The 24596-nt window shown below is 40.4% G+C and overlaps 2 protein-coding genes across 3 annotated transcripts in view; both read right to left on the reverse strand.

Annotated features, from left to right (window-relative positions):
• Positions 1-7625: 7625 nt before the first annotated feature.
• Positions 7626-15781, reverse strand: SNRPE (small nuclear ribonucleoprotein polypeptide E). 2 transcript variants are annotated; one of them, XM_079761280.1, is made up of 5 exons: positions 15667-15778; positions 15149-15175; positions 14024-14086; positions 11451-11529; positions 7626-9180 (listed from the first exon to the last, which is right to left on the reverse strand). In XM_079761280.1, exons 1-5 carry the CDS (start codon positions 15718-15720, stop codon positions 9125-9127), a joined length of 279 nt encoding a protein of 92 aa, XP_079617406.1. In that variant the 5' UTR covers positions 15721-15778; the 3' UTR covers positions 7626-9124. The 2 variants fall into 2 exon arrangements, with proteins under 2 accessions (XP_079617406.1, XP_079617407.1); XM_079761281.1 differs by lacking the exon at positions 15149-15175 and having other exon boundaries at positions 15685-15781.
• A 5588-nt stretch (positions 15782-21369) lies between these two features.
• ZC3H11A (zinc finger CCCH-type containing 11A) overlaps positions 21370-24596 on the reverse strand; it is a 32531-nt gene continuing 29304 nt past the window's right edge. The window contains exons 14-16 of the mRNA XM_079760574.1: positions 24182-24348; positions 23748-23815; positions 21370-23346 (exon numbers count right to left, since the gene is read on the reverse strand). Of these exons, the coding sequence (XP_079616700.1) occupies positions 23088-23346; positions 23748-23815; positions 24182-24348 (494 nt within the window). The 3' untranslated portion in view covers positions 21370-23087. The remainder of the gene's footprint in view (positions 23347-23747; positions 23816-24181; positions 24349-24596) is intronic.

A 24596-nucleotide genomic window follows, 5' to 3' on the forward strand; every position in this document is an offset into this window, starting at 1 on the left:
GTTGCACTGTCCTACACCAATGATTTAAGTTCTTTCTGGATCTCTGGTCAAAATGTGTCAGAGGGAAAAAGGGCCCCCCTTAAAACATCTGAAAAAGGTTCAGTTCTAAGTTTGATTTGGGAGCCCCTCTATATCTTAGGACTATGAGCAGGAGCCAAAGCCTTGTCGCCAAGGTTTCCTGGTATATATAATTTTGCTAAGATGTTCTTTAAGGTATGATTAGCCTTCTCTACCCTCTGAAGACTGAGGCCCATGAACTATGTAAATGGTAGTTAATGTCTAGGGCTTGCGCTGTTTGGTAATTTTGGCCACGAAGGAAGAACCATTGTCACTTTGGAGGCTTCGAGGCAGTCCAAATCTCAGAATGATCTTCAAGGAGGGCTTTGGTTATCTCCACTGCCTTTTCAGTCCTGGTAGGGAAGGCCTCTACCCATCCAGTAAAAGTGTCTATAAATACCAGGATCTAGTGGAGACCCTGAGAGGGGGCACTTGGGTAAAATCTATTTGCCAATCTTCTGGGAAGGTACCCATTCTCTGAACAGGCTTGAGAAGGGGTTTATTTTTCTCCCTGGCTCATTAACTGAACAGAGGGCATAGGGTCTCTTCCAATAAATATTTTTGATATTAAAAAATAGGTGGAATCTCTACCTAGATGGAATTGTGAGAGCATTTTATGATCTTCCATTGCTCCTTAGGTGGGAGCAGCAGCCTGTGATCTCCAATCCTTCGTTGTTTATGGGGAAACCTTGCGTTTCTGCCCAGGCATTTTCATCAGGGGCATAGCTTGGTGTGATGTGCAGAGGAAGAGTATATGGAATTAAGGCCGTAACAGAGGTATCTGACCTGGCAGCCTCCTCTGCAACCCTGCTGGTAAGGAGTTTCCTTTAGATATTTCAGTGAGGTCCCTTACATTGGAGCATGGCTACTTTTGGGGGGACGTTTATTACCTCAAGTAGCCTTAGAATCTCTAGGTCATGTTTAATAGAGTTTTTGTTTGTTTTGCTGTTATTAGTCCCCTCTTCCCAGATGGCAACATGAGCATGTAAAACAAGGCAGGCATATTTGGAGTCTGTGTAAATGCTGCCTCTTTTGTCTTTTCCTAGTTAAAGAGCTTGGGTCAAAGCTAGGAGTCCAGCCTTTTGGGCCAAAAATTCCCAAGAAGTGCGGCTTGGCTTCTGCGGTCTCCTGAGGGCTTAGGATTGCAGAGCCTGCCCCCTTTCCCTGGTTGATAGAAGTGCTTCCATCTGTGAACCATTCTACCTGGGAACTGCCAAGGGCTAGGTCCTTTAAGCCTGGTCTACTGGAAAATACCTGTTCAATAGCTGCAACACAGGCATGTAAGATGTCAATTAAGGTAGCCACACTTAGGGGAATCTAAGAGAAGGGCCTCCCTATGGCCAATGGTGTCCTTGCGCCACAAGGACAATTTGTGGAGTTTGGATTTCTAAAGTTGTCAATGGCTTCTTCAGCTAACAAGGCAGTTGCCGCTATATGGGCAGCTCTGCTGTTACATTGCCACAGTCTGTTTTGAAAAGTAAGCTACTGGCGAGGGACATAGTCATCAGCCATAACCGGGGATCCAGATTTGGCAGAAACCCACCATTCCTAAAAAGGTCTCAATTGTTTCTTTGTCTGGGAGACTGCAAGATTTAGAATAGCCTTTTTGTTCAAGAACCCTGGGTTAGGTGGTAGCCTAAATATTTGCAGTCGAGGAGGAAACCTGAACCTTTTTGGGAGACACTGGGTATCCCTTTCCCCCCAGGAAATTAAGGACTAAGGTAGTGTTATGGTCAAAGTTCTGTTTGGTGGAGCTAAAAAATGAGACTATCATTCACATATGATCCCATGCAGTAGCTCTAGTTCCTGCAGACTTTTTCCAAGTGCTTGTCCAAAAATATGCGGACTATATGGAACCCTTGAGTAAGGACACTTCGAGTCTATTGAGCTGTTACACGGGTGTCCCACCCGCCAATTCTAAGGCAAACAGAGGCTATCTGGGTGACGTAGGATGCAAAACAAGGCATCCTTGAAATCTAGCACTGTAAACCATTTGGCCTCACGGGGAACTTAGGATAAGAGAGTATATAGATTGGGTACAATGTGGTGAATGAGAATCACAGCTTCAACAAGAGCCTGTAAGTCTTAACCATATGATACTCTCCATTTGTGTGTTTTTTTTTGTTTTTTTGTTTGTTTGTTTTACAGGCAGTATAGGAGTGTTGTAAGGAGATTGACAAAGAACTATAACTCTATGCTGAAAGAACTTGTGAATAAGGGGTTTTAGTCCCCTATGGGCCTCTGGTCTTAGAGGGTACTGCCATTTATGGTGGGATCCAACCATTTCTCTTAGTATGTACAGGGGGTACCTGGGTGGCCCTCCCAGGTAGTTTCTTGTACTAGACTATTAGATTGATAGCAGGTTGTATATGGGCTGGGATGGAGTCTAAGGGTGGGCTGAGTCTTGGTTAGAGACCTAGGAAAGAACAGGATAAATCTCCAGAAAAAGAACTAAATGAAACAAAATCAAGTAAACAAGCAGATACAGAGTTCAAAACAATGGTTATAAGTATCTCAAGAAACTTACTGAGAATATCAACAACATAAAAAAAGGACCAGTTAGAAATGAAGGATACACTAACTGAAATAAAGAATAGTTACAGGGAATCAACAGTAGAGTAGAGGACACTGAGAATCAAATCAAGAATTTGGACTATAAGGAAGCACAACACACCCAACCAGAACAGCAAAAAGAAAAAAGAATCTAAAAATACAATAGTTTAAGGAGTCTGGGACAACTTCAAGGGTACCAACATTCACCTCATGGGGGTGCCAGAAGGAGAAGAGAGCAAGAAATTGAAAACCTATTTGAAAAAATAATGAAAAAAAAACTTCCTTTACCTGGCGGAAAAAATATACAAGTCCAGGAAGCCCAGAGCGTTCCAAATAAGATGAACGAACCCAAAGAGGCCTACACTAAAAGACACATCATAATTAAAATGCCAAAGGTTAAAGACAAAGAGAATCCTGCAGCAAGAGAAAAGTACTTACCGTAGCTACCTACAAGGGAACTCCCACGAGACTCTCAGCTGATTTCTCAACAGGAACTTTGCAGGGCAGAAGGGTGTGGCAAGAAATAGTCCAAGTGTGAACAGCAAGGACCTACAACCAAGATTACTCTACCTAGCAAAGCTATCATCTAGAATTGGTCAGATAAAGGGCTTCCTAGACAAGAGAAAGGTAAAGGGGTTTATCACCACCAAACCAGTATTACAAGAAATGTTGAAGGGTCTTTTTTAAGAAAAAGAAAAAAGATCATGAATAGGATCAAGAAAATGGCAATAAATACTAGTATATACCCATCAATAATTGAATCTAAAAATCAAAATAAGTGAACAAGCAAAACGAAAACTCATATAGAACATTTTGATGGTTGCCAGATGGGAGAGGGATTGGTGGAATGGGTGAAAAAGATGAAGGGATTTAGAAGTACAAATTAGTAGTTCTAGTATAGTCATGGGGTGTAAAGTACAGCACAGGGAATATAGTCAATAATTTTCTAATAAGCAGGTATGGTGTCAGATGGGTATAAGATTTTTTTGGGATGATCACTTAGTAAGTTTTATAATGTCTAATCACTGGGGTGTACACCTGAAACTAATATTGTATGTCAACTGTAATTGAAAAATAAAAAATGATTTTAAAAAATAAGGCTACTTTTCTGGGAAAAATAATCCCTTCTCCACTCGACTCCCACCATCCACCTTCTCTCTGGTTGTCCACCTTCTCTCTAGTTTACTAACAGTCCACCAGGAAAAGGTATTCATTAGCTTATTCTCTCCAGTTCCCCAATGCAATTTTCCAGCCCAGCAAAACATCTCTAACTCAGGATGGCCCTGGGGGCCAGGCTAATCTGTTAACACTCCAGAGACAGCAGCTTCTGTGGACATGGAATGATGACTCAAGATCATCTTTCTCTGGAATTATTTTAACTAAGGAAAGAAGTTTACTGTTTCATTGAAAACACACACACACACACACACACACACACACACACACACACACACAGACACAACAAAACAAAACCCCAAAAAACAAAAACCAGTCACATCACTTCATTTGTATGCCCCCTAGAGCCTAAGATTTTCACTTCAATTGCCAACTTTCTCAATCTTGGCATTTAACAATTCTTCACTGAACTAATCCCCTTCCAAGCTTAAGAGGTACTAAAGACAGGTACCCCTGTTCTGACATTTTCTGTTACAATGCTTTAGTTACAACAACAAAAATTCAACCAGGAAGTTTTTCTCACATAACAAGGTCAGTGGTAGGGAAGTTCCAGAGCTGATTCAGTGGTTGAAGTCATCAAAAAACCATTTCCCCCCCCTTTTTCTACTCTGGAGTCCTTATGATACTAGAAGTTATTATTTCATAGTTGCCTCACAATAAGCCTGTGCATTTCATTAAAACTGCTGCCTACCACTACCCTGTTTGGCTCAGTGGATAGAGCGTCAGCCTGCAGACTGAAAGTCCACGGTTTCTATTCCAGTCAAGGGCACCTACCTCCGTTGTAGGCTCAATCCCTGGTGTGCAGGAGGCAACCAATCCATGTCTTTCTCACATCAATGTTTCTCTCTCTCTCTCCATCCCTTCCACTCTCTATAAAAATGAATGGAAAAATATCCTTGGGTGAGTACTAACAAAAAACAAACAAAAAAACAACAAGAAAACCAAAAAACTGCTGCCTAATGGTTGGCTTATATGAGAAAAATAATTTTCCAATTTGTACTATCAAAGTCTATTTAGAAAATCTATAGAATTTTTAAATGTGTATATCCTTTGGTCTACCAATTCCACTTCTAAAAATTAATCTCAGAAAATCTGAGAGAAAAACAGATATAGAGATGTGATTATAAAACTTTTAACAGCAAAAAATTGGAAACAGCCTAAAATATCCACCAATGGGGGTGGGTGAATACTTATATTAAGAGATTCATACAACGGAATACAGCTCAGCTGATTAACAAGAAAATATGTCTAAGTTTTGTTGATAAGAATCAAACTGCAGAAGTATGTCTTCACAAATAAACAAAAATACCTAGGACACCAAAAGCATATGCAACAAAAGTAAAAACGGACGCACTGAGTCACATTAAAATGAAAAAAGACTGTGCCTTGAAAGACAGTGAAAACGCAACCCACAAAATGGGAGAAAATATGTAAAAAATCTCTTAACAAAATAATCTGTTTAAAAACGGGCAGTGAACTCTTAAGACATTTCTCCAAAGGATATACAAATAACCAATAAACATGAAAAGATAGTCAACATCACTGTTATGGGAAAGCAAATCAAAACACAATGAGATTACCACCTCACAACCATTAGGATGGTTGCTATCAGAAACAGAATTTTTGCCAAGGATGTGGACAAACTAGAACCCTTGTGCATGGTTGGTAAGAATGTAAAATGTTGCAGCAGCTGTTCCTCAAAAACACTTCTGGGGATATCCTCAAAAGAACTGAAAGCAGGGTCTCCAAGAGATGTCTGTACACCCAGGTTCATAGCATATCATTCACAATAATCAGAAGGTGGAAGCAACCCAAGTATCTATTGACAAGTGAATGTATAAACAAAATGTGGCAAGTATACAAGTATCTAAAATAGTCAAACTCAGCCCTAACCGGTTTGGCTCAGTGGATAGAGTGTCGGCCTGCGGACTGAAGGGTCCCAGGTTCGATTCCGGTCAAGGGCTTGTACCTTGGTTGCAGGCACATCCCCAGTGGGGAGTGTACACGAGGCAGCTGGTCGATGTTTCTCTCTCATCGATGTTTCTAGCTCTCTATCCCTCTCCCTTCCTCTCTGTAAAAAAATCAATAAAATATATATATTTTAAAAATAGTCAAACTCAGAAACAGAAAGTAGAATGGTGGTTGCCACAGGCTGGAGGGAGAAATGGTGAGTTGTTTAATTGGTAGATTTTCAGTTTTGTAAAATGACAAAGTTCTAGACTAGCTGTACAACAATGTAAATAAACTTAACACTGCTGAGCTGTACAATTAATATGGTTAAGATAGTAAATAGCATGTGTATTTTACCAAACTTAAAATATTTTTTAAAGAAATAACCATTGAATTCTTGGGTGATTATCAATGAAAAATACTGATGGGGAAAGGAGGACTTATTTTCTACTTTGTATCCTTCTGTAATGTTTGCATTTTTATCATAAACATGAAGTTAATATTTTTAAATTCACTTTAAAAAAATTCCATTGGATATATTTTAAATTAATATTAAACTCTAGCCCTAGCCGGTTTTGTAGTGGTTAGAGCACTGGCCCACAGACTTATTCGATTCTATCCAAGGGCACATACCTCAGTTGCAGGCTCGATCCCAGGCCTGGTTGGAGCATGTGCGGGAGGCAACCAATTGTTCTCTCTCACATCTCTTTTCCCCCTCCCATCCACCCTCTCTAAAAAAAGGGGGGGGAGGAATCAAATGGGAAAATATCCTTGAGTGAGGAATAACAAAAAAATTAAACTCTAGGTACTGACAGACTTAAATTCTCATGCCACCTTAAGAAGTTTTACCAAGCATCTCATCTCCTCCCAAAAGCATACCATAAGTAGGTGGTTATGATTAGTTCTAGAAGGAATAATTAATTTTAAAAAAGCTCCTGGGTCAGTTAGCATGAGATACTGCCTATTAGGTTTACTCAAGGTACTGCCCATGACACTTCCTGGCCAGTAATGCCTTATCCAAATTAGAGATCCACTCTCTAATCCTGAAACTGACAAATGCAATACTGGTGCCTGCAAACACAAAATCCTAGAGAATTCAAACCATTTTTAGCCTTCGTTCTCCCCACCTATTAAAGCAGGGGTGGGGTACGTCCAGCCTGTGGCCATACAAGGCCCGATAAATTATTTGATCTGGCCCTGCCAAAGCATTAGGGGTGAGTTAATTAAATGTTTGACCAAATACAGCAGGTTAATTTTTAAGGTGATAATTTTGTATGGCCCTTGAATGTTATAACGGTCATTGGTAGAAAAAAGGTTCCCCACCCCTGAACTGAAAGAACACCAAGCCCAGTCTACTTTTCTCCTCCCCTTTTCAACAATGTTACAAGAGAGTTAGTGGGTGGTTAGAAGACCCCCTTGGAAACCAACAACCATTCCAGAAAAGTAACTGCTCACTTACCAAGGGCTGCCAACAAGAGCAGCTTCTCACAGCATGCTTTAACAACCTTAATGAAGGAGAACGCAATGCCTCCTATAATACAAATTTAGTTGGAAGAAAAAAAAATCTAGACTGTGGAAAAGTACAACTTAAAAAGCAAACACCACAGGTTATGGTAGAACACAAAAGCAAGCAGATCTCTAAATACAGAACTCAATTATAAGAATTCGACTGCACCTTATTTCTCACTATCACTTGCTGTCAAAAACAGAACCTTGCACATCTTGATCCATTCAGAATAAGCCACAGCAGGCAGTTTTGCTTACACAGGGCAGCCAGGTCAGAAGGGTCGCACAAGGAAATGGAAGCAGCAGCCGGCATGTTTTCTTTATATATATATATATATAAAAATTGATTTTTTACAGAGAGGAAGGGAGAGGGACAGAGAGTTAGAAACATCGATGAGAGAGAAACATCGATCAGCTGCCTCCCGCACACCCCCCACCGGGGACGTGCCCACAACCAAGCACATGCCCTTGACCGGAATCAAACCTGAGACCTCCTCAGTCCGCAGGCCGACGCTCTATCCAGAGCCAAACTGGTTTCGGCACGGCATGTTTTCTTAGGGATTACACTGTTCCTGCTTTTATCCTTCTTCCCAGCTATTTTGGTGCCAAGATAGCTGCAGCTCCCTCTGCTGCCTGCTGTTTCCTTTGCATGCTATGCTGCAGCAGGTTCAATGAATTTCAAACCCAACCGTTAAGAGCTAGAACAGCCCTTTATTTCAAAATATTACCAAGAAAGCACAAGTTCAAATAGTAGTGGAACAGCTAAAATGCCAAGTTGTAAGCTAGGTCTCCCCTCACCTACAAATCTTCCTCACAAAGGGTTTCTTTTACTCAGTTTAAAGAAAAGCAGGAAATGGACTTCTTGGTCCTTCCTCACCTACACTTAATAATACTGCCCATTACCAGAATTTTAAGGTAGGCCTATCCCATCTTTCAAGATCCAATTTAAATAGCACTTAACGCATGGTATTGAAGCTATTTGTTTGCCAGTCTGTTTCATTGTATTTATTTAACTTTGTGTCTATCCAACAGCAGATGTTCCATAGCTATTTACCAGAATTCTAACTAGAACCATCCTGAGATATTGGGGAAGGAGAGATTTGTCCACACAATTCAATTAGAAAAATAAGCAATTACTGGGGGAGGAACCAAAATTCTTGGAGATAGGTGTTTTTCCAGCTAACATGATTTATTATTCCACTTAACTTACCAGTGCTGCTTATGGTCTTTTTTCAGGTTACCAATCCCAGTGTCCCTCTTGTTAACTCCGAACAGAGCTCATTTTAAATGTACCTTGAAGGGACTTCATTCTTTGCCTATATCCAAATACTTCTCACATTCGCATCTTGGTGATAAAATAGCAAAGACCTTATACAATGACTCTATTTTTAAATACTGTAGCTGTTATATCCCTAACCTATTGTGGTTAGAAACTGTAGTTCCAGCACCCACAATTAGAACTGATGATAAAGACATAATAGTATACTTGCCTTTATTTTTGTGAACCCTCCTGTTCTCTTCCACCCAATATCAGAAGCTTACCTGTCCAACAGAATTCCTATTCTTTGCTTAAGAATCTAGAGATGTGGCTCTGTGAAAAGCAAGTGCCAGGGCCAAGAGCCACCCTTCAGAAAACTAAAATACCAACAGCTAGCTAATGGTGCCACTATGTAAAAAGTCTCTACCACTGGCTGGAAAGAAACAATGTAAATTTTTTTAACAAAAACAATTCAACATCATTTATTGTCATGGTAGTAACTTAAGGGTACTGTAATAAGCCAATATGAATAAATGGGTAAGACATATTCTCCCAACAAAGGACACCATAAAACACAAACTGTATTGCTTCTCAGTAATTCCTCACTTAACATTTAAGTCATTTCTAGGTGGAGACACTTTGGAGCAGAGTAATATTATCTCCTTTCAGCATGATCCGACCTGCAACACAAAATTAAAAGTGCATAAATTAGAGCATATGCACTTTTCAACTATTACCTATTGAAGATAGAGAAATGTTATTTTATGCAAAGTACAGTTTCTGTAGACTAAGTTAACTAAATAGGTCTACCCCAACATTTCCCAATGCTCAGTGTTTGCAGAAGTTGGGAAATGAGTTGTATGTCAAGTTTAGAAAATGCAGCATACTATAACCTATTCTTAGAGCTCTTAGTATGTTGAAGATTTCATCCTTCAATAAACGTACCTGTTTAAGTTTCACCCAACATTTCCTAAACCTTTTTGAGCAAAGGATACTTTTTTCCTGAGAAATATCTATAAATATCTTCAGGAACACTGGTGTTCAGTAAAACAGTTTGAGAAATGCAAATCAACCCCAGTAATGATCAAATGGTTTCCCTTTCCCAGGCTTCCACTACAAGTAATATTATTTTCTACATTTATAAGACACTACTATGGGAATTCAACATTTCATAAATTATTTATAAATAATATGTCAATAACGCTAGGTTGCCTTTCCTGATACATGTTTAGATTTTAAAAATCTAGGCTTTCACAAAAATAGCCTAAGCAGGAAGAAGCAGAGCAAAATATAACACTTTCAGAAACTACTCTCCCCATACCCAGTGTAGGCTCAAGAGAATCCTCAGGGTCCAGAAAGGAGACACCTGAAGCTCACCACTGATCAAGTCCTAGTGAGCTGTGAACCAGGCAGTAAGCAACTAAAAACACAAAATGCCTACATAAACCTAAGTTAATGGGATTTTGATAAAAATGATTCAGTTATTCTTGATGAAACCATGAACGCTAAAGACCTTCTGTTAATTGGGTTAAGAAATTGTGTTCATTGATCATTTTTCAGTTTTTATTACATGCTAGGCACTGAGCATATTAAGGAGCAAAAAGATGGGACACATGCATGCACTTATGGAGCATCTGGTCCAGTGGGGGAGAAATTAATAAAATAATACCCACTGATGAATGCTTTATTACAAACTCAGAGAGCACAGCACACCCTGTCTGTGCACCCTCACATTCGGATCTTGGTGATAAGTTCCGCCCAATTCCCACTCCAAGCAAAACCAAACCCGGGAGGAGGTGACATTTCATGAGTCCTAAAGACACAAGGACAGGATATACAAAGATTTATGGTAGAGTAAATGTGCAGATTCAAAGAACTGAAAAAAAAAAAAAAAAAAAAAAGACAAATGTGGATGCTCAAAAATGAAGCAAGTGCAGATGGAGATAAGCACAGATCATAAAGAACCTTGCAGAATACATTAAAAACTTTCTTATCCTACAAGCAGCAGGAAGCCATTGAAGGAAGGACATCAAGCAAAGGAATGACAAGGTCAGATTGGTGTTTCTAAAAGATTAGTGCAGCCCGAGGAGCAAACTGGAGAGGGATGAGGTAGTTGAAGAGAAATCAATTAGTAAACTGAATAGAAATTGGTGCTATCACTAAGGCAGGGAACACTAAAACAGCTCTAAAAGTGTGAGGGGTAGGAACTGAGTGTGATTTCTGATATACTAACTTTGAGGAGCTTTGAGACATTCAATTCAAGTAGAAATGTTTAACAGGCTCTGAGAGGTAAATTTAAGAGTCAATGTAGTCATTAAGTGACTTCACAGTTGTGCAAGCATAGAGTGCATTTACACACTATGCTCTATGGTATACCACCACGGTATATGCAGTCCATCATTAACCAAAATGTTGTGATGAGGCACATGACTATATATATAGATGGTAACTGAAGGTGTAGTCTTGAGTGCCTAAGAAAATACAGAGTGACAGGAAGGAATACAACCAAGCTTTGAGCAATTTAAACATTTAATGATTGGGTCCCAAAGAATGAATATATAAAAGTGTGAAAAGGAACAGTTAACTATAAATGAAAAATGAAAACCTGTGTATAGTATCACAGAGCAAGGGAACAATATATTAAAAAGGGAGTGGCCAAATGCTGTTCAGACAACAGTAAAATGAGGACTGATAATGACCATTAGATTTAACTCCATTAGTCTTTGGTAACATCGGTGACTAGTTGAGTGGAGAGGCAGAAGTTAAAATGGTGTGGAGTAGAGTTAAGTGACAGAGGATGATTTCAAATGTAACCTCCCCCCGCCCCCCCCCACCAAATATAACTTTCCAAGTGCAAACTAAATGTAAAACATGAACTAAGTTGCAAATCACTCAATTCTGCAAGTGAATAAAAATTTCTAAAATTCTGTAAGACTATCTATATTCTTACCTAGTTGTTTTCTTGACTTTGTTTTAGAATGAATCTCTTCTGCATCATCTAATACGAGGTTCATATACTCATCAAAACCCTAGAAAAACAAGCCATTAACTGTCATATTCAAATAAGATCACATTCAAACCATCCTATCTAAATAAAAGTAACATGCAAATTGACCATCACTCTAACACACAAGATGGCCGCCCCCATGTGGTCAAAGATGGCCACCACAGATGGCCAGCAGGGAAGGGCAGTTGTGGGTGATCAGGCCAGCAGGATAGGGCAGTTAGGAGGGACGAGGCCTGCAAGGGAGGGCAGTTGGGGGCAATCAGGCCTGCAGGGGAAGGCAGTTAGGGGTGACCGGGCTGGCAGGAGAGGGTAGTTGGGAGTGACCAGGCCTGCAGGGGAGGACACTTCGGGGGGACCCAGGCCAGCAAGGGAGAGCAGTTAGGGGTGACCAGGCTGGCAAGGGAGAGCAGTTAGGGGTGACTGGGCCTGCAGTTGGGGGGGACCAGGCCTGCAGGGGCGGGCAGCTGGGGGGGACCAGGCCTGCAGGGAAGGGCAGTTGGGGGCGACCAAGCCAGCAAGGGAGGGCAGTTAGGGGTGACCTGGCTAGCAGGGGAGGGCAGGTGGGGGCGACCATGCCTGCAGGGGAGGATAATTAGGGGCGACCAGGCTGGCAGGGGAGGGCAGTTAGGGGCAATTGGGCTGGCAGGGGAGTGGTTAGGGGATTATCAGGTTGGCAGGCAGAAGCAGTTGGGGCAATCAGGCAGGCGAGCGGTTGGCAGCCAGCAGTCCTTGATTGTGAGAAGGATATCCAACTGCCCATTTAGGCCCAATGCCACCAGGATTGGGCCTAAACGGGCAGTTGAACATCTCTCAAGGGGTCCCAGATTGGAGAGGGTGCAGCCTGGGCTAAGGGAAACACCCCTCCCCCGTGCACAAATTTCGTACACCGGGCCTCTAGTTCTAAATAAATATACCCATTTAGATACAGAAATGCCAACTAACTTCAGAAATTCATCCTTTCACTGATCTTTCAGATGAAGAACGTTCTTCCACTCTAAGCCTTTTTAAATAACAAAGAAAGCCAGAACACACTCCATTAGATCTGGAACCTTTTGGCCTTAAAAATTCATTAGCTATGCCAAAAGGCACTCTCCCTATCTTGTATAACCTATTCGATATATAGTATGTGTGTACATGCATGAATTACCTTCTGCTACTGCTTTTCCCATGTTCCACACAAAACACTATCACCACTAACCACCACTCTTGTTTTTCAACTAATAAACAGGGAAAGTGAGATTATTAAAGAAATCTACAATGCCTAAAGGGCAAATTTTCAGTCATATTTCATCTTTCTTTAAAACATCATTTAACCCCAGCCGGTGCTGCTCAGTGGTTGAGCGTCGACCTATAAACCAGGATAGGGGGTCACAGTTTGATACGGGCAGGGCACATTGCAAGCTCAATCCCCAGTTGGGGGTGTGCAGAAGGCAGCTGATCAATGATTCTCTCTCATCACTGAAGTTTCTATTTCTCTCCCTTCCTCTCTGAAATCAATAAAAATATACATTAAAACACACACACAAAAAACATTACTTAAGACCCAGCCGTGTGGCTCAGTTGGTTGAAGTGTTGTCCCATACACCAAAATGGTTACGGGTTAGATTCCGGTCAAGGCACATACCTAGGTTGTATGTTCAATCCCTGGTAGGGGTGTACACAGGAGGCAACCAATAGATGTTCCTCTTTCACATCAATCTAATCAGTAAAACATATCCTTGGGTGAGGATTAAAAAAAAAAAAAAGCATTCCTAAAAAACATTATTCAAGGTACTCTGTCATCCTGAGAAGCTTATTTAATCCAACTCAGCTCCATCAGGTATGGCCTAAACCAGAATTATGCTCCATCAATCCTCAACCCCAATTTTTTATACCCCTCCTTCAAATATTAATGTTTATCAGTGGTTCTCAACCTTTCTAATGCCTCGACCTTTTAATACAGTTCCTCATGTTGTGGTGACCCCCAACCATAAAATTATTTTCGTTGCTACTTCATAACTGTAATTTTGCTACTGTTAATGAATCATAATGTAAATATCTGTGTTTTCCGATGGTCTTAGGGTCTACAGCAGTGGTTCTCAACCTGTGGGTCACGACCCACAGGTTGAGAACCGCTAGCAGGGTCGCCTAAGACCATCGGAAAACACAGATATTTACATTACGATTCATAACAGTAGCAAAATTACAGTTATGAAGTAGCAATGAAAAGAATTTTATGGTTGGGGGTCACCACAACATGAGGAACTATATTAAAGGTCGCGGCATTAGAAAGATTGAGACCCACTGGTTTAGATTATTTTTAAAAATTAATTTTCCTTCTATTTTATGAATTATCCAATCTCTATCAAGTAAAACAAGGAGGCAAGGGCAGTGGGTCCCGAAACACTTTCCTTGGGTTGGGTCTTTGACTTTTTGTACACTGCTCTGGCTGGCCATTTTTTGTGAAATCTTTTTCTTTTTGGTGAGATCTTTTTCTATAACAAACTGCTCTGAGATAAAATATCCCGGGTACTCACAATGATACAGCCTTCTATCCGCATATTCACTTGCTCATAAAGCCACACCTGAATCCGAGATCTCTGAAATAATCATAAAAATAGAAATGTTAAAAAGTAAACAAAATCCAATCACTGTGCTCAAACATTAGAGAAATATGGCTCCTTAAAAAAACTAAACTAAAATAAATAAAAACCAAGAGTTTTAACCATTTGACTCATATCAGAATTGGTAACCAAGACTCACTCCTTACTTGACAATAAACATTCTCATGTAGTAAATGCTGCACTGGGACCAGACAGTCCCAAGCTAGACACCTTAATCTTCCTGTGACTTGGGACTCAATCATATTTCTTACTGCTTCTAGTTTCCACACATTTAGAGTGAAAATTGGTGTCAGTAGAGCACAAAGCAGTACATTCTAAAGACCAAGGCCTTCTTTCTTATGTGCCATAGTAAAATCCAGCTCTAAAACAGCTTACTCTAGTTTCTCCGTTTTCCAGGCTTCACATTTAATAACCAGGAGAGAAACCCTCAATTCTGATGATTAAAAATTACAGTGGCTTGAAATTAATGTTTTTCAATTGTGTTGTCACACACTAAAATTTGTCAGAGCAAAAGGCACTGCATTTTCTTTCAGAGATGATTTAAACACTCTGTTATTGCCAACGCAGACTCTGCTGCTAAATATCCCCCAAAGGAAAGCAGGCGGTCCCCTAAATCCTCGAACCCTATCCCTCCCCTCTTCCTTTTGGAGTGTCTTTTCTATACCCGAGTTTCCCTCTAGGTGTTCAAACCACTACGTTGTTACATGGTTTAAAGCTAACGGGAATTTTCCTCCCAACGTTTCATCCTAGGGGGAAGAAGGGGAACAGGGCCAATGTTCTGGCCATAATCACCACCCCACTGACATGTCTGCCAATAATTACTTTTTGAAATGAGTCCTTTTTGGTCTTGCAGAGTATGAACACAATTCTTTACATGCTCGCCGTTACCATGGCTCCACACCATTTTATTACATTCTACTCTCCCTGCACCCCTTCCCCTGGAATACACCCCCACCTCCACAATGCCATCTTTTTAACTGTACAACACAGTGCTCAGACGGGGTGACGAAACAAGTTAACAACACACAACTTACGTACATTTTGCAAGTATCTGAAGATGAGGTTCTGCACCAACGGTTAAAGAAAAAGTACCCGCACGGCATACTCTCTGCTCCCAGGAACTGGTCACTAACCCCCCACCCACCCGCCCGGATGTTTTCGGAACGAGGTCTGGTGCCCAACTAGGCCCTCCTCGGGGTTCCTAAATACTCTGCGGAACGTCTCCTCTCTCACTCTCCAGGAGTTTCCTTTGGCGCCATTTTCCTACTCCTTCCCCTCCCCCTCCACCAAACCCACACCTCCCGTTGGCTCGCAGCACCTACCTAAAACTGCGCCCCTCTGCTCCCCACCGCCCTCCCGCGGCCCCCGGTAGGGTGTGCCCACGCCATCCCCGGCCCACCCCGCTTCCTCCAAGCCCCGCGCCTTCGCCGGGCCTCGGCCGCCGCGGGGGCTCACGGGATGTGGAAGGCGCACACCGCTCCTCCGAGCCCGCTGCCTGCCTTTCCGCCCCGCTCTCTGGCCCCAACCTCCCGGTCCTGGCATCCTGCGTAGGATACGATGGGCTGCACCATCACCTTCTGCACCTTCTGGCCCTGGCCACGGTACGCCATGGTGGAAGCTAACAAAGACGACACTAAGCCCCACGCTCCCTCAGAGCCACTTCTGGAATAAAGGACCGGAAGCGGAAGTGCGCGGTGCTCGCATAGCGGCCCGCGCAGTTCCTGGGGAAGTGCTTCTCTAGCTTTTCTCGGTGCTCTGTAGCCTCCGGGGGAGGCCAAATGGAGGCAATCGCCTTTTGGACCCGGCGCGGGCCCTACAGCGCCATCTGGAGGGAGGCGGGGGAGACACCGGCCTGTTTGTGTCTCCATTTTCTGAGTGGGCTTCCCCTCCCCCTCAGTATATTTTTATTGATTTCAGAGAGGGAAAGATAGAAACGTCAATGATGGGCGAGAATCATGGACCAGCTGCCTCCTGCACGCCCCCCACTGGGCATTGAGCCCGCAATCCGGGCATGTGCCCTTGACTGGAATTGAACCCCGGACCTTTCAGTCTGCAGGCTGACACTCTATCCACTGAGCCACACTAGCCACTGTGGCTTTAAAGAATATTAAATATTTATTGTTGAAAGTATTACACAGGCCTCCCTCCCCCCCCATTGACGTCTTCTAGCTGCCTTCACCCCACTATTGTCTGTGTCCATGGGTTATGCACATATGCATCCAAGTTCTTTGGTTGATCTCTTCCTACCCACCCACCCTCCCCCACCTTCCCTCTGAGATTCCTCAGCCATTTAAATCTTTGAATGAGATTTAATCTATGCTTCTATGTCTCTGGATCTATTTTGTTCAGTTTGTTTTATTTTGTTCATTAGATTCCAATATGAGTGAGATCATGTGATACTTGCCTTTCTCTGACTAGTTTCTTTCGCTTAGCATAATATTCTCTAGGTCCCTGCATGCTGTCTCAAAGGGTAAGAGATCCTTCTTTTTTATTGCTGCATAGTATTCCCTGGTGTAAATGTACCACAGCTTAAGAGACAAATCATCCTGTTGCTTAGCTCTCTCAGTAAAATGGGTTGGTTTAGTACTTTTCCTTTTCCATTTGTTTGTTTTTGGTGCTGAAACCCAAGACTTAGTATTTTTTTCTAAAGCCTATTTCCTTGGAATTTAGGCTTGATGGCAGTGTTGTGGTGCAGAGGATAGGGCGGCAAGAAGCCAAATCCACCTGACACTCTTAGCCACAATCTGATTAAAAAGCCAGCCAGTAGTGGTTTGCTCCATTATGAATTCAACTCTTACCATCTTTGTGGGAGTTATTGTAAGGGGACGACAGAGCATGGCAATTTAGCGTGAAAGCCCTGAAATCTGATTGCAGGGCTCAAATCCATTTCACTTGTAGTGTCTGACCAAGGATCAATTCTTGAGCTTTGCCATATCTTGGCTTAGTTGTTACCAAAATGGAGATACAAACATTCCTTCCTCATGGGACTGAAGTTTTAGGGAAGTAGTATGTGTATACATACTAAGTATGTGTGTACATATAAAGGCCTCAGTGTTCTAACATAACTGTTTCCTGGGTAACACAGAAGAAGAGCTGGAATTTATTAAGTTATGTCATTGGCTTGTGGCCTGACAGATATTTCATTTAATTGGAATACCCATTTTATAGGTTAGGAAACTGAAGCTCAGAGTTGTAAAGCACTTGTCTAAATGGGCAATGGCAAGTGGCAGAAACAAAACCTGCTTAACTGAATGAAGTCTTCTGTTTGAGGATAAATAATATTAATGCCGACCTCATAAAAGTGTGGAGATCAAATGAAATGAAAGTGACTTTTAAACTGTAGGGAGCTAGAAAATGCATAAGGTATTATTTCTTTTAAGAAAATTTCCTGCCTCAAACCCAATAGAGCAGTGGTTCTCAACCTTTCTAATGCCGTGACCCTTTAATATAGTTCCTCATATTGTGGTGACCCCCAACCATAAAATTATTTTCGTTGCTACTTCATAACTGTGATTTTGCTACTGTTAATGAATCGTAATGTCACCACAACATGAGGAACTGTTAATGAATCATAATGTAAATATCTGTGTTTTCCGATGGTCTTAGGTGACCCTTTCCGATGGTCGCGACCCACAGGTTGAGAACCGCTGCTGTAGAGCCTAAGACCATCGGAAAACACAGATATTTACATTACGATTCATTAACAGTAGCAAAATTACAGTTAAGGAGCAACGAAAATACGAGGTAGATTTGCTGAATTCAGAGACAGCACGGATAGAACATACTGGTATAGCTATTCCACCAGAGATGCTTAGCTACTTGTTTTGCATCTTCCTGTTCCTAAAGTCATGATTCCTAAACTTTTAAGGATTGATCCCTGTAAGTGATCATTTGACTGATTATACAACTCATCAGAAGTGGTTTGCTTTAAAAAATGATTTTGTTATTTTACATTTAAATCTTTGAATGAGATTTAATCTAGAATTTATCCCAGTGTGTCCTGGAATTGATAACAGCTTTATACTTTCAAGATGGCTGCCCAGTTTTCCATCATCTTTACAAAAAACAACTCATTGTTCCTCATTCAACTTAAAATACATTTATAAATATAACAAGTATGTGTGTATGTATACAGTGTTGTTCATTTGATCTTGGCATCTATTTATGGACCAGTATCACTGTTAAAAAATTATAGCTTTGTAATGTTTTGTTTATTTGGTAGGACTAAAAAGTAGGTAAATTTTTCCTAACTATTCTTGGTTATTTCCCCCACAAACTTAATTAGCTTCTCTAATTAAAAAAAAAAATCCTTTTGGTATTTTTTGGTGATTACATTAAACTCTAGAACTTAGAATTATTTTTTAATCTGAATACATGATGTCTTTCTGTTTGTTCATATTTTCCTTTGAGTCTTTGAGAAGTTTTTTTCTTTAGTTTTTTCTTTCTAGTTTATCTGGTTTAATCATAGATATTTCATCTCTCGTTCTTAAAAATTATCTTTTTAAAAATATTTTTATTGATTTTAGAGAGGGAGAGGGAGATAGACACATCAATGATGAGAATCACTGATCAGCTGCCTTCTGCATGCCCCCCCCACTGGGGGTTGAGCCCACAATCCGGGCATGTGCCCTTGACTGGAATTGAACGCATGACCCTTCAGTCCACAGGCCGATGCTCTATCCACTGAGCAAGACCAGCCAGGGCTAGTATGCTTTTGTATATGAGGGAGTCCAGGGCTATAATAAACCAAGGCTGAAGTTACTCATAAAGGCCTGGAACTAGTCTAGTATTCATACCCCAGGCCAGATTTAGAGCTGGAAAATAGAGCCCACCTCTTCATAGGAAGTATGTAAAAGAATTTGCAGTCAGATTTAATCTAATACAAAGACCCAAAATAAAAATTGGCAATGGAAGTGATCAGTTTATAGCAAAGGAAATACAAATGGTCTTCAAATATATGAAGTGTTGCCCCACTATCTATCTATATGTGTATATATATGTATATGTATGTATATATATATATATATATATATATATATATATATATATATTCACTTGTTCAATAAGCAGTTGTCTTATATTTGAGCATTCTTCCTTCTCTGCATTTAGTCTGAACTTGGTTGTTTACACTTACTCTTTAAAAAATAAAAATGATTTTATTGCCCTGACCAGGAATTGAACCAGTGACCTCTTGGAGCATAGGATGGTGCTCAATCCACTTGGCTGAGCTGTTTACCCTTACTCTTAACTCTACAGATTTTTGCTTTACTCCTAAGGACAAATCAGAGTCTAAAAACCAAAACATCCAGGGACAGGCAATACCAAGTTTTAATACACTGTTTTTTGCTCATTATCATAGACTGGGGTGGGGAACATCCAGCCAGCGGGCTGTATAAGGCCCGTGAAATAATTTGGTCTGCCCTGTCAAGACATTAGTAGTTAATTAAATATTTGACCAAACATAGCAGGCTAATTTTTAAGTTGGTCATTTTATATGGCCCGTGTTATATCCAATGGCCCTTGGCAGAAAAAAGGTTCCCCACTCCTGTCATCGACTATGACAGTAACAACATAGCAGTTAAATCCAACCAAAATCTAAATACTTTCATAGGCCCACTCAGTAAATCTTGGGACTCCTGATTTCTTAAATTTAAATTCCAGATGGCTGTTCTTATCTAAGGTAATTGCTTATTCTTTGTCTATTTTATTTTACCGTACTAAGAAAATGGTCAAGTATTTTCTTTGTGCTCATGCCCTTAATTGACATCGTTTTGAAAATTCAAATGGAACCTGAAAAAAATAATGCAGTCAGATGTGTGGGTCGTGGAAACTTGCACCGATTATTGAGCAGCTTTCAAAGATGATTTAAGAAAAAAAGAGCTCTTGAAACGAATTGAACCCAATTGCACATAATAATATGCCTGTACGTTGTTAAATCTGATGACACTTTGACACTACCGTGAAGACAAAAGCAGTGATCTTCAATGCAGTGTAAGATTTAGTATCAAAATGGTTATGTAAAATAAGAGGTATACACTAAATTATCAATAAATGTTAAGCTAGTTTAAAAATGTTTCCTATTAAAGAGTTAGCAACTGGTAACCTCAGTTCCTGTTGCTAAACTGACAAATTCAAAGCAAATATTTTTAAGAATTGCAAAAATATTCCAGCAACATGAAGCCAGTTTTAGGAAAGGATCATAAAACTTTGGCCAACATAGAATAAGCTTTATTTCTGAAACTATACTAAACATCAGTCTAATCTCTACAGTTCCCAAGATTGGTCAAGATGAAAAGCAGCTTTGGCCCTAGCTGGTTTGGCTCAGTGGATAAAACGTTGGCCTGTGAACTGAAAGGTCCCAGGTTCGATTCCAGTCAAGGGCATATGCCTGGGTTGTGGGCTCAAACCCCACTAGGGGACTTGCAGGAGGCAGCCGATCAATGATTTTCTCTCATCATGGATGTTTCTCTCTCTCCCTCTTCCTTCCTCTCTGAAATCAATTAAAAAATATATATTAAAAAACCCCCACACAAATGTATTAAAAAACACACAAAACTGTTCTGGCCCTATGAGAGGACCCATTAGAATTTTAGGTTAAGGTCACAATTTTAGAAATCATTGATCTTGAGACAAATATAGGAATCATAAACTATTTTGAAATTTTTGGCTTTAGCCAAACTGTATTATTTGGGCCTTTTCTCTATTTTTAAAATTGAAAATCATCATCACTCAAAACTAAATATAAATGTTTTGCTTTTTGTGAAAAGCTGATTCAACTTGTTGGTATTACTATTTGGCAAAGAAAAAAAAAAATCTATGTTCTTTGGTGGCTAACAAATTCTTATGTAACCCCATAACAAAATATTGGCACACTACTGAAAAAAACCTGGACTTTCTAGAATTAAAAATTTTAATTGCCTTCATGCTTGAAAATTCTAAATTGTTGAATCCATCTAAGATCACTTATAAACATTCTCTCCTTTAAGAAATTTAATGGCATTACTTGAGTTACAATGATTATGGCTGAGTGCCAGAAAAGAATCCTCACATACAATATGCATTCTTACCTAAAGCGTATGTAACTAAAATTGAGCAAGCTTGTGGTAGGTTTGGCAATATGTCCTTGTAAAAGATTTCTAAAGCCAAATAATACCTGTGAAATTGGAGCACTTACACAAAAGGCCAACACCATTTCGATTGGGGCCTCTATTGAGGCAGATCCTAGGCTGACATGAGGTATGACCACTTAACTCACAATGTCAAGACTTTCCTACACCAGTTTTATTTAAAACACAAATAAGTATTTCTCTTTGTGTAATGAATGGCAAATGGTTCAAACAATGCTGAACATGAATCATTGACTAATACAAGGGCTTTAAATATGAAACAAAATTATTTTTTAAAAGGCAAATAAAGGTTATATACAAAACGGACCTGGAATCTAAGCTGATTCCAGAAATGAAATGAGTAGAAAATCTGTGGTGAAACCAAACATTCCACCCCTGCTTTGGAGAAGGGCTATGATACAACATTCAGTCAGCTGAAGATCGATTGACAGAGGTGTGTCTGTACATAAATCTCAAGTCACTTTTGCTTGTGCAGAATCATCCAGATCTTCCCAAGACTGAATGGGCAGTCCTGTGGCTTGCTTCCTTTTCCATATTCTCAACAAGGCTACATGAAGTTCAACTCTTGATGAGCCGCTTACAATAGCAGTTCCTTAGGAGCCAACATGACAGGTGGGTCAGATTCCCCATGAGAAACAAAACTGGCCACCTACAGCGAAATATCAAAATGGACAAGTCCTTCTTTCCTCTTCCGAGTATGTATAATGTCTCCTTTTAAGACTATTAGCCCCACATACTTGTTCCTTCACAGTCTAAACCTTGAGGTGATATGAAGGAGGGAGACCAACATCAAAGAAAGAAAATTCAGTTCAGAAATGAAGAAAACTGGATGGTATACAATACACCTCCAGAATATCTCAAATAATCCCTTCTTGTAGTACAATTCATTGTACGCTACAGTCCACACATAAATATTGGCAGCTTGAATGAGTTCATTTCCCCCCCTCTGATAGTTACAGGACACCAAATAAATACTGGGTAAGAGGAGTTTGCTGGGAGAATTAGAAATATAAAATTAACCAATTTTTATTCCTGTGATGATTCAATGCCAGTAGGAGGCAAGTACTAAAGAGAAGGGACAACTTTCACACTAAAAAGAGAATTCCTCTAATCATTATGTCACCATCTCTTAATAAGAATCCAGGGAATCCCAGAAATAGAAAATTAATTTCAGAGAACCCCTGAGGCACTTTAAAGCCTTAAAAAATTACAGTAATAATAAATTAGCTATGGATCTTCAGAGGCTTACTCAGCAGTAGAAACATGAAAATCGGGTCCAAACGGTTATGTCCAGATTACAGGCTTCCTGAGCTGCTCAGCTCTAAAGCTTAGACGAATCTCCAAATACTTTAAAAAAGACATACAATTTAACACAGACTGAATGAATTTTTTGTTTAGTGGTAGCATGAAATTTGGTCCTTATGGTAGCAGCTGTCTTCATCCTTTCCAAACTCAGGTAACAGTAAGTACATTAATACATAAAATAATACAACAAAGGGGGAAAAAAGCCAAAACTGACAAACACCTCAAGGAGTCACCAAGTTCTCTTGCATCCTTTCACTTGGATCTCTCTCAGTCTTTTTGTGGAGAGAGGGGTAAGAAAGAACTTTTTCTTGAAGATGCTAAACAGTGGCATCAAATGGACAAAATGGTTATCAAGGGACATTAAAAATCTGACCCCAAGGAATCTAGGACACATACAGGTAATTCAGAGGTATACTTCTGATCTGGGGCAAATTCTAGACTAAAGAAATGATCATCTTGGGTAAATGTTATAATAGATGAAACTAAGTGCAGTTTTTTGGTGAGTTTTTTTGTTTTTGTTTGTTTGAAATGTCCTACTATCACCTTCAGCTATCAATCATTTCTGATAGCTCAAGCAGAAGGTCATCTTCATCTTTTCCAGGATCCAGGTCGATCTCAGCTTCTAATTTGCCTCCTGAAATCTCCCATATTAGCTTCTCAAAATCATCCTCCACAGAGAGCGGGGGCTTTCCTGTCGAAGCAGTGCTGAGTCGGCGAGTTTTCGTGGCCATTTGGGATGAGGAAGGGCCAGATACTTCTGGTGGAGAGGGATCTGATGAGGATTGGGCTGGAGGCAGCACAAGACTGTAAGGAAAAAAACACCCAGGAGATTATTAAAAACTGTCCTTTTTCAATGACTAGCTGGACTACCTAGTTTCAGTGATACAAAGAGTTAGCAAAGAGTTGTTTGAGGACTCACAAAAGGAATTGTTTTACTCATTAGGACAAAGCATCTTCCCTTTAAAGCAGAATTCAGGCAGGCTTTCAAAACATTTTTGAAATAATACAGGCAAAATATAAACAATGGCACCTAAGGAGACTAGCAGCCCTGAGCATTATGTTTTCTTAAAATTAATTTGAAGTTCAGCAGACTAATTTAGATATGGCTAAATTGTACATGCTTAGAATTATTTAGTTTTATTCTCTAGAGAGCATAAACAATAGTAGTGGCCTAAGTTTGATTTAAAAGAACTGCAAGGTATTACCTGTCTCTAGGTCTCTCTGTCTCAGGAACAGTGACTGCTTTGTCCTCAGAAAGGAGTGGGACAACAGCCTACGGAAGGAAGAGCAATGTAATTCAGTGGGGAGTCGGGCTTTTTAATGTGAGCACATTCACTTTCTTTTGCCACCTTCTTAGAATTATGGCTATCTTTCTTTAATCCTGGGAATCACGAGTAAATAATCCAAAGGTTGGGTGTACAAATAAGCAAAATAGTTTAAGCGCCCAAAAATTAGCTTTCAAAAACCTAACCTGCCACTTCACAAATGTCTGACTGTAAACATAAAATACAGTAACAACTAAACAAATAAAATGCTTAGAAAATGGCAGGAAGTATCACACACGGATATAGCTGGAGAGATCATCTCCCCTGCTTTCCTACCGGAGACGGAAGCACTGCCACGCTGGGTCTGCTCTTACCATGGCTGCTTTTTTGGCTGGGCTCTCCTGCAGGACCCCGCCAGCGCTGAGCGGCTTCACCGCTGCGATGACAGCAGGGTGGATCTCCACTGCCTTGCGCTTGGGGGCCAATTTGGGGGAAGAGACCACTTTCACCACAGATGGCTTCACATTCACTTTGGGCTTAGCTACAAGAAATGGAAAATATTTGATTAATAGTTTAAAATATCCCTATTTTACATGGAGAATAACTCAGAATATCAAAATTCCTTCACAGTGATATACAACATATAATTAAACAAAGTGATGACCAAAAAAACCCAGATTGAAAATGATCCACAAGCAATCTGCACTACACATGAACATAATGAACATATATACTCAAATGATTCCTTTCAGTGGCTCTGGAATTTGCCACTGCTCTTCTATTCCTTTT

Source organism: Cnephaeus nilssonii (genome assembly GCF_951640355.1).
Source record: "Cnephaeus nilssonii genome assembly, chromosome: 21".
Taxonomy (NCBI): Eukaryota; Metazoa; Chordata; class Mammalia; order Chiroptera; family Vespertilionidae; genus Cnephaeus; species Cnephaeus nilssonii.

What these genes read in the sequence shown, in the direction of transcription:
- SNRPE (XM_079761280.1), bottom strand. Translation starts at nt 15,720, where the DNA reads ATGGCGTACCGTGGCCAGGGCCAGAAGGTGCAGAAGGTGATGGTGCAG. An exon ending in AGGTGATGGTGCAGCCCATC is followed by an intron (nt 15,176 to 15,666) that starts GTATCCTACGCA and finishes CCGTTGGTGCAG; the next exon opens with AACCTCATCTTCAGATACTT. An exon ending in TCTTCAGATACTTGCAAAAT is followed by an intron (nt 14,087 to 15,148) that starts GTACGTAAGTTG and finishes TGATTATTTCAG; the next exon opens with AGATCTCGGATTCAGGTGTG.